This window comes from Planococcus citri, chromosome 2, assembly GCF_950023065.1.
Source record: "Planococcus citri chromosome 2, ihPlaCitr1.1, whole genome shotgun sequence".
Lineage (NCBI taxonomy): Eukaryota > Metazoa > Arthropoda > Insecta > Hemiptera > Pseudococcidae > Planococcus > Planococcus citri.
Genome location: NC_088678.1, coordinates 17,393,080 through 17,405,941, shown reverse-complemented (window position 1 = coordinate 17,405,941; position 12,862 = coordinate 17,393,080). Strand labels below are relative to the sequence as shown.

Here is a 12,862-nt window from a genome sequence, read left to right as displayed (position 1 = left end):
TAAAAATCATCATCACTTGAGAGAAAATTTTTAGAAATTGAAACTTTCAAAGTAAGGGAAGAATTCAGTGATAATTTTGAAAATTATTCATTGAAATACATATGAAAAAACAAGTCATTTCTCCTAAAATATCTCGAAAGTTTTCAGAAAGGGGGGGGGTCTCAAAATTTGTAAAATTGAAATTACATGAAAGAGTGACGGGGGTTCTCAAACAATTTCTCGCCGAGGGTTTCAATTTACTGTTGATTTTTTACATAAAGACAAAAATTTGCAACTTTTCACCTAAATTTTGCTATCAATGAGGGGGGGGAGGTCATCCTTCCGTTTCAATTTAATTTTTTGATCGTTTTATTGACTTGGGCTTTCCTAAAAGTCAAAAACAAAATGACAAAAAAATCCACTTCTTTGACCTTGAGAAGGGGTCACCGGGTCAAATGTGGTTGGAAGGACGAAACCTGTAAAAGTCACTTCTGGCACATCCTCTCATTGAAAATGTTGACCCTCTAGGTCAATTTGGAGGGGCTGCAGGCTTTACTAAAAATCAAAATCCACGTAAAATAGTCCAAAAAAACAAATTTTTTGACCCTGGAGAGAGGTCAAATAGGGTTGGAAGGTCGAAACCTGCAAAACACACTTCAAGCACATCCACTGATTGTACTCAAAAAATTTGGACCCTCTACGTCAATTTTTCTTCAACGTCAAAAAACACGTAAAGTCCAAAAATCTACTTTTCCGACCCTGGAAAGAGGTCAAATAGGGTTGGAAGTTTGAAACCAACAAAAGGCATTTCAGGTACCTCTTCTGATGGTACTCTAAAAATTTGGACTCTCTGGGTCAATTTGAAGGGATACAAGTTCTTCTAAAAGTCGAAAAACACGTGAAATAACCAAAAAACCAACTTTTTTGACCCTGGAGAGAGGTCAAATAGGGTTGGAATGTCGAAACCTGCAAAAAACACTTCAAGCACATCCACTGATTGTACTCAAAAAATTTGGACCCTCTAAGTCAATTTTTCTTCAACGTCAAAAAACACGTAAAGTCCAAAAATCTACTTTTTCGGCCCTGGAAAGAGGTCAAAATAGGGTTGGAAGTTTGAAACCAACAAAAGACATTTCAGGTACCTCTTCTGATGGTACTCTAAAAATTTGGACCCTCTGGGTCAATTTGAAGAGACTACAAGCTCTCCTTAAAGTCGAAAAACACGTAAGATAGCCAAAAAAACAACTTTTTTGACCCTACAGAGAGGTCAAATAGGGTTGGAAGGTCGAAACCTGCAAAAGGCACTTTAGGCACATCCTCTCATTGTACTGTAGAACTTTGGACCCTCTAAGCCAATTTGAAGGGACTACAGGTTCTCCTAAAAGTCGAAAAACACGTGAAATAACCAAAAAACCAACTTTTTTGACCCTGGAGAGAGGTCAAATAGGGTTGGAATGTTGAAACCTGCAAAACACACTTCAAGCACATCCACTGATTGTACTCAAAAAATTTGGACCCTCTACGTCAATTTTTCTTCAACGTCAAAAAACACGTTAAGTCCAAAAATATACTTTTTCGACCCTGGAAAGAGGTCAAATAGGGTTGGAAGTTTGAAACCAACAAAAGGCATTTCAGGTACCTCTTCTGATGGTACTCTAAAAATTTGGACCCTCTGGGTCAATTTGAAAGGACTACAAGCTCTCCTAAAGTCGAAAAACACATAAAATAGCCAAAAAAAACAACTTTTTTGACCCTACTCTCAGGTCAAATAGGGTTGGTAGGACGAAACCTGCAGAAAGCACTTTAGGCACATCCTCTGATTGTACTGTAAAAATTTGGACCCTCCAGGTCAATTTGAAGGGCCTGCAGGCTTACTTCAAACGTCAAAAAACACGTAAAATAATCCAAAAATATACTTTTTCGACCCTAGAAGGAGGTCAAATTGGGATGGAAGTTTAAAATCAGCAAAAAGCATTTCAGGTACACTTTCTGATAGTACTCTACAAATTGGGACCCTCTGGGTCAATTTGAAGGGACTGCAGGCTTTTTTGAATGTCAAAAAAAACACTAAAATAGGCCAAAAATCCACTTTTTTGACCTTGGAAAAAGGTCAAATGAGGTTGGAAAGTTTAAACCAGCAGAAATCACTCAAGTGGCACTCTCCCATTATTTATAATGAACATTTTGGCCTCCTAGGTCAATTTTAGGGGTAAGAGGGGGGGCTTCAATAATAAGAGGTAAAATAAGATCTTTTCCACCTTAATTCCACCCTGAATGAGGTGGGGATGACCTAGGAGACTGAAATTTGGATATGTTGATCACAGAGGCGGTAGTGACCAATGATATGATTTTGGACCCTTTCTATCCATTGGGAGCCAAAATATGCCCCTGCAAAAAAATGACCTTTCTGCAATTTTCAACTTTGACCCTCTCCACTCCAGGGGTCAAATATGATTTTTGAGAAAACCCTATCCTTCAAGTTTGACTTTATTTGATCAATTAGAACAGGTTCCAAGGTCATAAAATGATGGGCTGAAACTTATAAAAATATAATATCTGTCGCACACTGGTAAAATCAAAGCTTCTGTATTGTAAACTTCTAGATGTGTAATATGGGGTAATTTGAGGCGCTGAGTTCATTTTTGACGTTATTTTTTACCCTAACCCCAAAATGGGCCCTCAAAAGGGGGGTGCTGAGTGGTCAATTTTTGAATTTTTTGAGTGGAGTGTCAAAATCGACATATTTTTGCCTTCCAAATTCGTTTTTAACATCATTTTTCACCCTAGCCCCAAAATGGGCCCTCAAAGGGGGATGCTGAGTTGTGAATTTTTGAATTTTTCGAGAATGGTGTCAAAATTTACATATTTTTGCCTTCCAAATTCGTTGTTGTTCACATTATTTTTTACCCTAGCCCCAAATTAGGCCCTCAAAAGAAAGATGCTGAGTGGTATATTTTTGAATTTTTCGAGTGGGAGGGGGGGGGGGTCAAAAATAAAAGTGTATGTATAGTCTTAAACCTGATACTTGGGCCATCTAAATGCCAATGAGTTGTTTTTGGTATCTCTTGGACAGAAATAGTTTGACATTAGAATATCAGTAGAAAAAATTCAAAAAATGTGCTTCCATTTTTGTTTGCAAAATCGAAGCATCCATCAAACGAAAATGAAAAAACACATACACCATGCGAAACTAGAGAAACTCAGCTTTAAAATGATATAAATTTGGCTAAAAAAAAAAAAGACGAAAGCGGGTCAATTTCTCAAATTTTATTCGAATGGAATTTAAAATATGAAAATACAAGACATTTCCCCAAAGAACAGGGAGTCTCAAAATTTTTGTATCACGATTAAAAAATAGGAAAGAGTGAGTACAAAGTGTTGAACAAACGAGACATCATGAGAAAAGAATGGCGGAGGGGGGGGGGCTTTTCCAAATATTTCAATCTTTGAATCAAGTAAAATCGAAATTCATCACTCTTGATCTAGAAATTCTTATTGTTATTGAATGAAAAAAAAAACAACGTTCAAATGTTAAATTATTATCTAAGTATACAATATGTGCTCATTTTATACTTTGTAATTGAACGAATTCCTCGTACATTTCAGCATGGTCCGAGTCCAGAAACGAATCTATGTCGGAATGGGCGTCCTGCAATACTTCACTACGAGAAAATGGAAATTCTTGAATCAGAAAACGATCGCCCTGACGAATAAGCTGAGCGATAAAGAGCTGAAAATATTTTACTTGGGGAACACGAAACCAGACACCCAAAAATATTTACTCGATGTTTTATTGGGAGCTAGACAATATTGCATGAAAGAACCATTATCGACGTTACCAAAAGCTCGTTTCCAGCTCAAACTGTAAGACCACGTGAAGATAATTTTAGAAAAAATTAAAGCACCTCATCGATAATAATTTCGATACGATTTTCAGACTGTACTGGTTGGATTGGGTGGCGCAAATTTTATTATGGGGTACGCTCACTTACTATATTGCTAAATGGACCAACTTATCCAACACACTGAACCAATACATTAATCTGAATGGTTCGTAAATACCTACCAACATTTCAATGGAGTAACAGGGTGAGTAAATGTGCTCTGTGCATGTGTAATATTATAGAGGTTTTTTTTCTCTCTCTTTCAAATGAATATCACGCATCGATACGTTTTTATATACGAGCTAGCATCATCTGTAGTAGGTACTACATAAGTTAGTTGCGAAAGTTGTCTGGCCTAAGACTTGACCTTGTAATAAAAAAGATCTAGGTAGGTTGATGCAATATACTAACTCAGCTATGTTAAAGATGTACCTATGTAATGTAGGTATGTACTTGCACTAGTATAGTGGTGAACTTCGTGTTTTTTTTTCTTCGTGAATCTGGACCATGTGGACGTAAGTACGAGTTTCGAGCATCAGAAATTTTCAGTTGTAATCCTTGATTCGATAATTATAATCGCCGAATTCGGAGTTAGGTTTTTCTTGATTTTAATAATACGTTTAGAATTTGTTTTATTCGCTAAAATTGGTGATATGGGGGGAGGGGGGAGACTGTGGAAAATAATGGATATGAAGGATGCATGCTCTTCAGAGTTCAGACCCAAGCATGGTGTCCAGTTTGACCCGTAATAAAAGTTATATCGGTACACTAAACCATCTCGAATTACTCGCCACGTTTTTTTCCATCATTTCCAGTTTATACTTTCATAAACCGATAACTAGGTACGCGCCAAGATGCGAGATCATTCGTTCGAGATTACATAAAGTATCCATATGTTCGAATAACCAAGTTATGAATTTCCTTAGGCTTACATTATGGCAAATTAAACCGGATAACTTCAATATTCGATGTTTTTTTTTTTCTCGCCAACACGTGGATTCATAGCGAATCAATTCGACTAAATACCTACTTGTACTATTAATTAATTTTGAAAAAGAAAACTTAGTTTATCCTTTTTATTTCAACACATGCGTAAAAATAACTCGTAAAAAATCCGAGACCGTCTGGGTTGGTTCTCGATTACCTAATTCCCCAAACCCCAGCTGATCCGCACACGATCGAAAGCATGCGACGATACGGTATCATTTTTGTTTCAAATTATCGTTTTCTATATCAGGGTATATGATATGTACGTCATTTAATGACGTTCGTGTACATTTGAGAAGAAATTCTATATTGTTTAATAATTTCCATAGATAACAAAAAAAATGAAGATACTGGTTTTAAAAATATGAAAAAACTAAACCAATAAATACGAGTAACTGGTAAATATGTTTCTGTTAATCCCAAAGGTATTTTACATACAAGATTTCCATATGTTCATTATGGATGAGCTGTTCGACTTAACCTACGTAACGAAAACATACAAACCATGTCTGAATTGATAAAAATGGTTTTGGTCAGCAGTATGACTATGTAGTATGCTTTAGTACTACGAATAAATTACCTTTGTGAATATTTTGGATTTTTGATTTTCAAAATACTGTTTTCTTTATGGTGCATAGATTTGTATTGTTGTGATTTATTAATGTTTTGTGCTTTGAAATAATGGTGAGATTTAATTTTTTACTTCTTGTTTGAACATTAACTTGGAATAATTGAGCTCTTATTAGCTTTTTCATGCCTATAAAATAGTTTTTTATTGCTTTGATTATGAAATTAGGTTCATTTTTCATACCTAAGTGCCAGTTCAACTTCAAAAATTCTACTTCTTGAATAGTTAGTACCTAATTTAATTTTCTATAGATTTTGCTCACATTTGCGTTTTTCATCACTTCAAAAATGATGTTGTTTTGCTTCCAGAATTATCAATTTTCAATAGCTTTTGCCCCTGCGAAATTTTTTTTTCTTAAAAATTAAATTTCCAGAATACCTACACAGGTTTTAGGGTTGTGAAAAAATACAAATACCAACAAAAACAGTCCCTAATTTGAAAAAAAATTAAAAACTTTTATAGTACAAGCATTTTAGATGAAATGAGAGGATTTATTCGGACTAATTCCAACAAAAGTATTTTTTGGCGGGAATATTCATTTGAGGCGGTTCAGATCCAAAATTTTCTCCAGCGATTTGAAAAAAAAATGAAAAAAATACGGTTTTCCAAACAAGTGAACGAAAAAAACTTTGATGGTTTGCACCTTATTTTTGACCTCCTCAGATGATTTATTATGGTTTTTAGTAGTTCTGGGGCCTCAAACAGATTTTGAAAGTCTCTAATTTTCAAAAATAAAAATAAAAATTGATGAATAAATTTAAACGAAATTTAGTAGGCTCAACTATAAACTCGGATTTACCACTCAAGGAGGTTAAAAATATATAAAAGCATTTTTCAACGATCGCGAATGACGAATTTTTAATTTTTTTTTTTTTAAATAACCATGAGAAAATTTTGAATTTGGACTGGCACAAACTGATTTTGAAAATATGTGCTCAAGTCAGTAAAAACGGTCACACAAGATATATAATGGAATTTTTTGTTGAAAAAAAAATCACTACTTTTTTCCAACCAAATAAATCAATTATTCTGTCTATGCAACTTTGACAAAAATTGAAACATTTAGAACATTTTGGAGAAGGACCTCTTTTGTGGCAATTTTGGCAAACAGCAGTATTTTTTTGACAACTTTTGAAAATACAAAAAAGATTTTCTGACAATTTTGACAAAAGAGGAATTTTTTTGGCAATTTTGGTAAAAAAAAACAGAATTTTTGTCAATTTTAAGGACTTTCCTACAATTGTGACCAAAGTGGGCCTTTTTGTATTTCAACAAAAAAAGGGACCCTTACAAAAATTGTGTCAAAAAATGTAAATTTTTTTAAAATTTTGGCAAGTTGTTGAGATTTTTCATCAATTAAGGAGGAAAACTATAATTTTTCGAAATTTTCATTACAAGACGAGATTTTCTCGGAAATTTTTACAAAAACAGTACACACCTACCTACTTTTAATTTGCAATTTTAAAAAATACAGCTGAAAAAATCCAATTCTTTTTGGCAGTTTTGACATTTTCAGCAAAAAAAAACAACGCTTTCTCACAATTTCTACAAAAATTGGGACTTTTTTAAAAACAATTTTGACAACAGCTCTCAACTCGACCCCCCCCCCCCGACAAAAAAACCTAACCAAGTCGAATTTTTCACAGGAAAATTTTCAAAAAAAATTGAAATTGGAAAAAAATTGCATGGAATTTTGAATTATTTGAAAATAAACTTCTTTTCAATGATTCGAACTTCAGCAGGTTTTTCTGCACGTTTGAATCCATTTTGATCCAATTCAAAGCATTTATTTTTATTTTTTGTTTTTTTTTTTGAAAACTGAAAAACCCGAAGATCTGCTAAATGCTCTTGAATACGTAGCTCAAAAACTACGACTGCTCCACTCTAGAGGTCGAGAACAGGATGTAAACCAAGTTTCAACTTCTGACGTCAATTCGATCAAATTTTAATTATTCTCGAAGGAAATGGTCAAACAAATTTTGAAAATTCGCTAAAAATTGAGAAATGAATTTGAACGCTTGAAATTTGTGTTGGTGGTGTATTTTAGGACCTTTATTTAATTTTCCGTTGTTCAATTTGACATTTTTCTGCCAGGTGGGATATCACCTTCGTGAGGAGTTGATTCCAAAAAATGAACGACCTCAATGTGAGGTTGAAGGGGACACGGAGATCTGGGTTTCAAAAACCAAGTGAATAATATTCGAACTTAGCAGGAAACCTCTTGGATACTTTTTGAAATTTTTTTCACTAAAACATATACCTTGAATGAGTCATTTTTCACTTCTGTACCAGATGCATGACAAATTTAATAACAGTGAGGGAGGAAGAATTTTTTCGGGACTTAAGTACATTTTTCGAAAAAATGATGCAAATATCCTTTCACAATTGTAGTGAATGATTCACCAAGTTATGACTGCCCAATCATACAATTTAAGATTTTAGGCAGGACGTTATTTTGGAAGAAAAATTTGGGCTCAAAATCACACCTTTTCTCGACCACATTGAGACATTGAGAGTAACCCTTAAGAAGATTTGTAAGTTGAAAATACCATCCAGAAAAAACATTTCTCTAGTAGTAACATCCCAATCGCACAATGTGGGATTTTTTTTTTTTTTTGAAAAAAATTGAGCTTTGTTATGATTAAGTATTATACGGCGATAATATTAATGGACAACAAAAATAAACCTTATTATGTAAGTACATCCAAGATGGAAAATATTCCACCTAATTCCTCGACGTCAGACACCTTAACATCTCTCATTTGAAATTTAACTCCCGGATAGTGAAATAATACACAATTCAGGATTTTAGGGTATTATCCTTTGGGCTCAAAATCACAACTTTTCTCGATCACATTGAGAGTAGCGCTCAAAAAGATTTATAAGTTGAAAAATATCACCCAGAAAAAACATTTCCCCAGTAGTAACATCCCAATTGCACGATTTGGGATTTTGTAGCACTTTTTGAAAAAATTCGAGCCTCAAAAACACCATTATCCGTACTTCTTTCAAAATTAGGTCTCTAAATTCGATTTTTAATTCAAATGTGACGAAAGTGTACTTTTGGATATCGTCATTTGATTTTTTTTTGTCAATTTAGGCAATTTTTCGAACATTTAAAAAAATTTGAAAAATAATTAACTTTAGATCTACCAGTTCAACTTCAAAAATTTCACTTCTTGAATAAGTAGTCTAATTAATTTGCGATAGATTTTGCTTTCATTTGAGTTTTTTATCACTTCAAAAATGATATTGTTTTGCTCCTAGAATTATCAATTTTCAATAGCTTTTGCCCTCGTGAGAATTTTTTTCTCAAAAATGCAATTTCTAGAATAGGCAGGTTTTCGGGTTAGGAATAAAAAATACCAATATCGGCCAAAACAACTAATTTAAAAAAAAATTGAATAAACATTCAATATTGGAATTTTAGCTGAAATGAGAGGATTTATTCGGACCAATTCCAACAAAAGTTTTTTCTGGCGAGAACTTTATTTGCGGCGATTTGAATCCAAAATTTTTTCCAGTGATTTGAAAAAAAAATGAAAAATTCACTCTTCGCATACGAGTGAACAAAAAATACTTTAATCTGGTCCGCACCTTATGTTTGACTTCTCCAGTTGATTTGTTATGGTTTTGAGTAGTTCTGAGGTCTCAAACAGATTTTGGAATTCTCCAATTCAAAAAAAAAGAAAAAAAAAAAAAAAACGATGAATAAATTTGAACGAAATTTAGTAGGCTTTATAAACTCGGATTTACCACTCAAGGAAGTTAAAAATAATAGAAAGCATTTTTCGATTCAACGCTCGGGAATGACGAATTTTTCATGTTTTCAAAAAAATAACCATTCAAGAGAAAATTTTGAATTTGGATTGACACAAACTGATTTTGAAAATATGTGTCCAAGTCAGTCAAAACGGTCACACAATGGATTTTTTTTTGAAGAAAATCACTACTTTTTTCCAACCAAAATACTAACACCAAAAAAAAAACACAGTACTTTTAATTCGCAATTTTAAAAAATACAGTTAAAAAAAATCCAATTATTTTTGGCAGTTTTGACATTTTCTACAAAAAAAATAACGCATTTTCCCAACTTTTACAAAAAATGAGACTTTTTTAAAAACAATTTGGACAACAGCTCTCAACTCGATCAACCCCCCCCCCCCCCAACAAAAACTAACCAAATCGATTTTTTCACAAGAAATTTTTCAAAAAAAATTAAAATTGAAAGAAAATTTGTATGGAATTTTAATTTAATCAAAAATTAACTTTTTTTTCAATGATTTGAACTTCAGAAGGTTTTTTCTGCACGTTTGGATTTTTACATTTTTTGTCGCCACCTTTTTGACAAAATTTACTACTTTTTCACTACTTTCACTAGATACCTGTTAGGAATTCCATTTTGATCCTATTCATGGCACTTATTTTTCAAAACTGGAAAACCTGAAGATCTACCAATGCTCTTGAATAGCTCAAAAACCAGGACTGATTCACTCTGGAGGTCGAGAACAGGATGTAAAACAAGTTTCAATTTTTGACGTCAATTAGATCAAATTGTAATTTTTTCGCGAAGGAAATTGACCAAATTTAAAATTTTAAAACTTCGCTAGAAATTGAGAAATGAATTTCAGCATTTTAAATTGGTGTTGGTGGTATATTTTAGGACCTTTATTTAATTTTCCGTTGTTCAATTTGACATTTCTGTGCTAGATGGGATATCACCTTCGTGAGGAGTTCGATTCAAAAAAATGAATGACCTCATTGTGAGGTTGAAGGGGCACTGAGTATTGGTTTTCGAAAACCAAGTGAATATTCGAACTCAGCAGGAAACCTCTTGGATACTTTTTGAAATTTTTTTCACTAAAACATAGACCTTGAATGAGTAGGCATTTTTTCGAGACTCATATTTTTCGAAAAAATGCTGCAAATGCCCTTTCAAAGCTCACGTCAAAAATGGCCTCTAAAACACAATTGTAGTGAATGATTCACTAATTTGTGACTGCCCAATCACACAATTTGAGATTTTAGAGAATTATTTTGGAAGAAAAATTTGGGCTCAAAATCACACTTTTTTCCGATCATATCGAAAGTAACCCTTAAAAAGATTAGCAAGTTGAAAATATCACCCAGAAAAAACATTTCCCTAGTAGTAACATCCTAATCGCACAGTTTGGGATTTTGATGTTTTTTCTTAAATTGAAAAAAATTGAGCCTTGTTATGATTATTACATGGATTTGATTTATGATCAACAAAAAGAACCCTTACTATGTAAATTGTAAGTACATCCAAGATGGAAAATATTCCACCTAATTCCTCGACGTCAGACACCTTAACATCTCTCATTTGAAATTAAACTCCCATAGTGAAATAACACACAATATAAGATTTTAGGGTATTATTCTGGGGAAAAAATTTGGGCTTGAAATCACAACTTTTCTCAATCACATTGAGAGTAGCGCTCAAAAAGATTTGTAAGTTGAAAAATACCACCCAGAAAAAAGATTTCCCCAGTAGTTTGGGATTTTGTAGCACTTTTTGAAAAAATTCGAGCCTCAAAAACACCATTATCCGTACTTCTTTCAAAATAACGTCTCTAAATGCGATTTTTAATTCAAATGTGACGAAAAGTGTACTTTTGGATATCGTCATTTGATTTTTTTTTGTCAATTTATGCAATTTTTTGAACATTTAAAAAAAATTGAAGAATAATCACTTACTATAAATTCAAATTACAACACACGAGTGCTCCATTGACTAACCTACAATTTTTTTCTCTTCCAGTTTACAGAAAAAATTGATTACTTCGAATGCAGCGAAAGCCCTTCGAATATCGACCTATCATACAATACCAGTGCAAGACAATGTACCATGAACTTCGACGCGTGGATTTTCAACGACTCGTCAGAATATTCAAATACACCTCTGGAAACATTATTTTCACTCGATACAAAAGATTTCCTGCAAACTTCGGTTACACCAGTTTCGTCAACACCTCTATGTTCTGAAAATTGTACCGAGTTTTTGGACACAGGTGTCGATTTATGTTCACTTTCGACAATTTTACAACTAGAAGAACCACTGAGCTCGGATTCGAACGATGGAAACATATTTGTATCGGGAGAAAATACTCAAAATGTAGATAGTTTCTGGTACCCGCAAGAATATTTTTCAACCAGCAGTATGAATTGTTACGATTTGAACGTCATCGATATGAATGAAGACTGTGATATGAATTCGACGTTACCCTTACGCTCGAGTGACGAGGATAGAATCCCAGAAAAAATGTTCATTTGCGGGTACGCCGGATGTGAGAAAATTTACTCGAAAGCATCCCATCTAAAAACTCATTTACGAAGACATACGGGTGAAAAACCGTTTCACTGTACGTGGAATGGATGTAATTGGAGATTTTCAAGATCCGACGAACTAGCCAGACACAAACGATCCCATTCTGGTATCAAACCTTACCCTTGTACAGTTTGCGATAAACGTTTTGCGAGATCTGATCATTTAACCAAACATTTAAAAGTACATCAACGCAAACGCTACGGTTATTCGAAACTCGCTTAGAGAATCACTTCTATCTATACTTTCCCTTATTTAGAAATCAAAATAAAAGTTGTGCCAAGCAGGACTTTGATCGAATGAATTTTTAGATTAATTCAAATTTCACAACGTCCATCCTCTGTAAACCTGTTTTTGCTTATTAAGAATTTTTCATTTCATTTACCCTGAATTTTTCAGTGCAATATTACGAATTTATGTATATAGCCTAGCTACTCATTTCATGTCGATGTATGTACATATTATTTTTATTCTCATCTAGCATACTCAATGTTGACTGATTTTTTACCTTATTATATTAGTTACCAGTACGAATACTTGTTATATGAATAAGTTTTATACATAACTTACTATGTACCTACTTTTTACCATGTTTGTATTCAGAGTAGGGCAAAGAGGAAAATTTTTTCAATTGAAAACTTTTGTATTTTTTTCCATCTGCTGTGAAGGCCAATTCCCACACAATTTTCCTCTGCCACTCAAGTAGGAAAACCAGCATAATATTTTTTTCATAATTCCATAAAAAAGGAAAATACAGTGATTCTAAAATAATCAAGTCGAGCATCAAACATTTCTCATCCAATCAAGATGCTCACTGCAAAGCTATCCTCCAACCTGCAGAGTGGGACCGAAGCAAAATTTAAAAGCAAAAAAGTCAAATTGGCCATAGCATCTGAAACCACAGTTTTCTACTTGAAAAATACTTCTAAAAACTCGCCCCATCCAGTTTGCCTGGAATTAAGAGATACGAGAACTTCAATGTTGTGGGAATGTGAGAAATTGTGAATGTAATGAAATGCGCAGTGCTGTACGTTAGAT

At 33.5% G+C, this 12,862-nt stretch overlaps 2 protein-coding genes across 2 annotated transcripts in view; both read left to right on the top strand.

Annotated features, from left to right (window-relative positions):
* The window catches only part of LOC135834824 (putative fatty acyl-CoA reductase CG5065), a 40,378-nt gene extending 28,978 nt beyond the window's left edge, over positions 1–11,400 (top strand). Inside the window, exons 8-10 of the mRNA XM_065348793.1 lie at positions 3,586–3,843; positions 3,917–4,068; positions 11,261–11,400. Of these exons, the coding sequence (XP_065204865.1) occupies positions 3,586–3,843; positions 3,917–4,037 (379 nt within the window). The 3' untranslated portion in view covers positions 4,038–4,068; positions 11,261–11,400. The remainder of the gene's footprint in view (positions 1–3,585; positions 3,844–3,916; positions 4,069–11,260) is intronic.
* LOC135834008 (transcription factor Sp9-like) lies at positions 11,348–12,049 on the top strand. The gene has a single exon (XM_065347847.1). It carries the CDS (start codon positions 11,348–11,350, stop codon positions 12,047–12,049), a length of 702 nt encoding a protein of 233 aa, XP_065203919.1.
* The last annotated feature ends 813 nt before the right edge of the window (positions 12,050–12,862 follow it).

What these genes read in the sequence shown, in the direction of transcription:
- LOC135834008 (XM_065347847.1), top strand. Translation starts at nt 11,348, where the DNA reads ATGAACTTCGACGCGTGGATTTTCAACGACTCGTCAGAATATTCAAAT.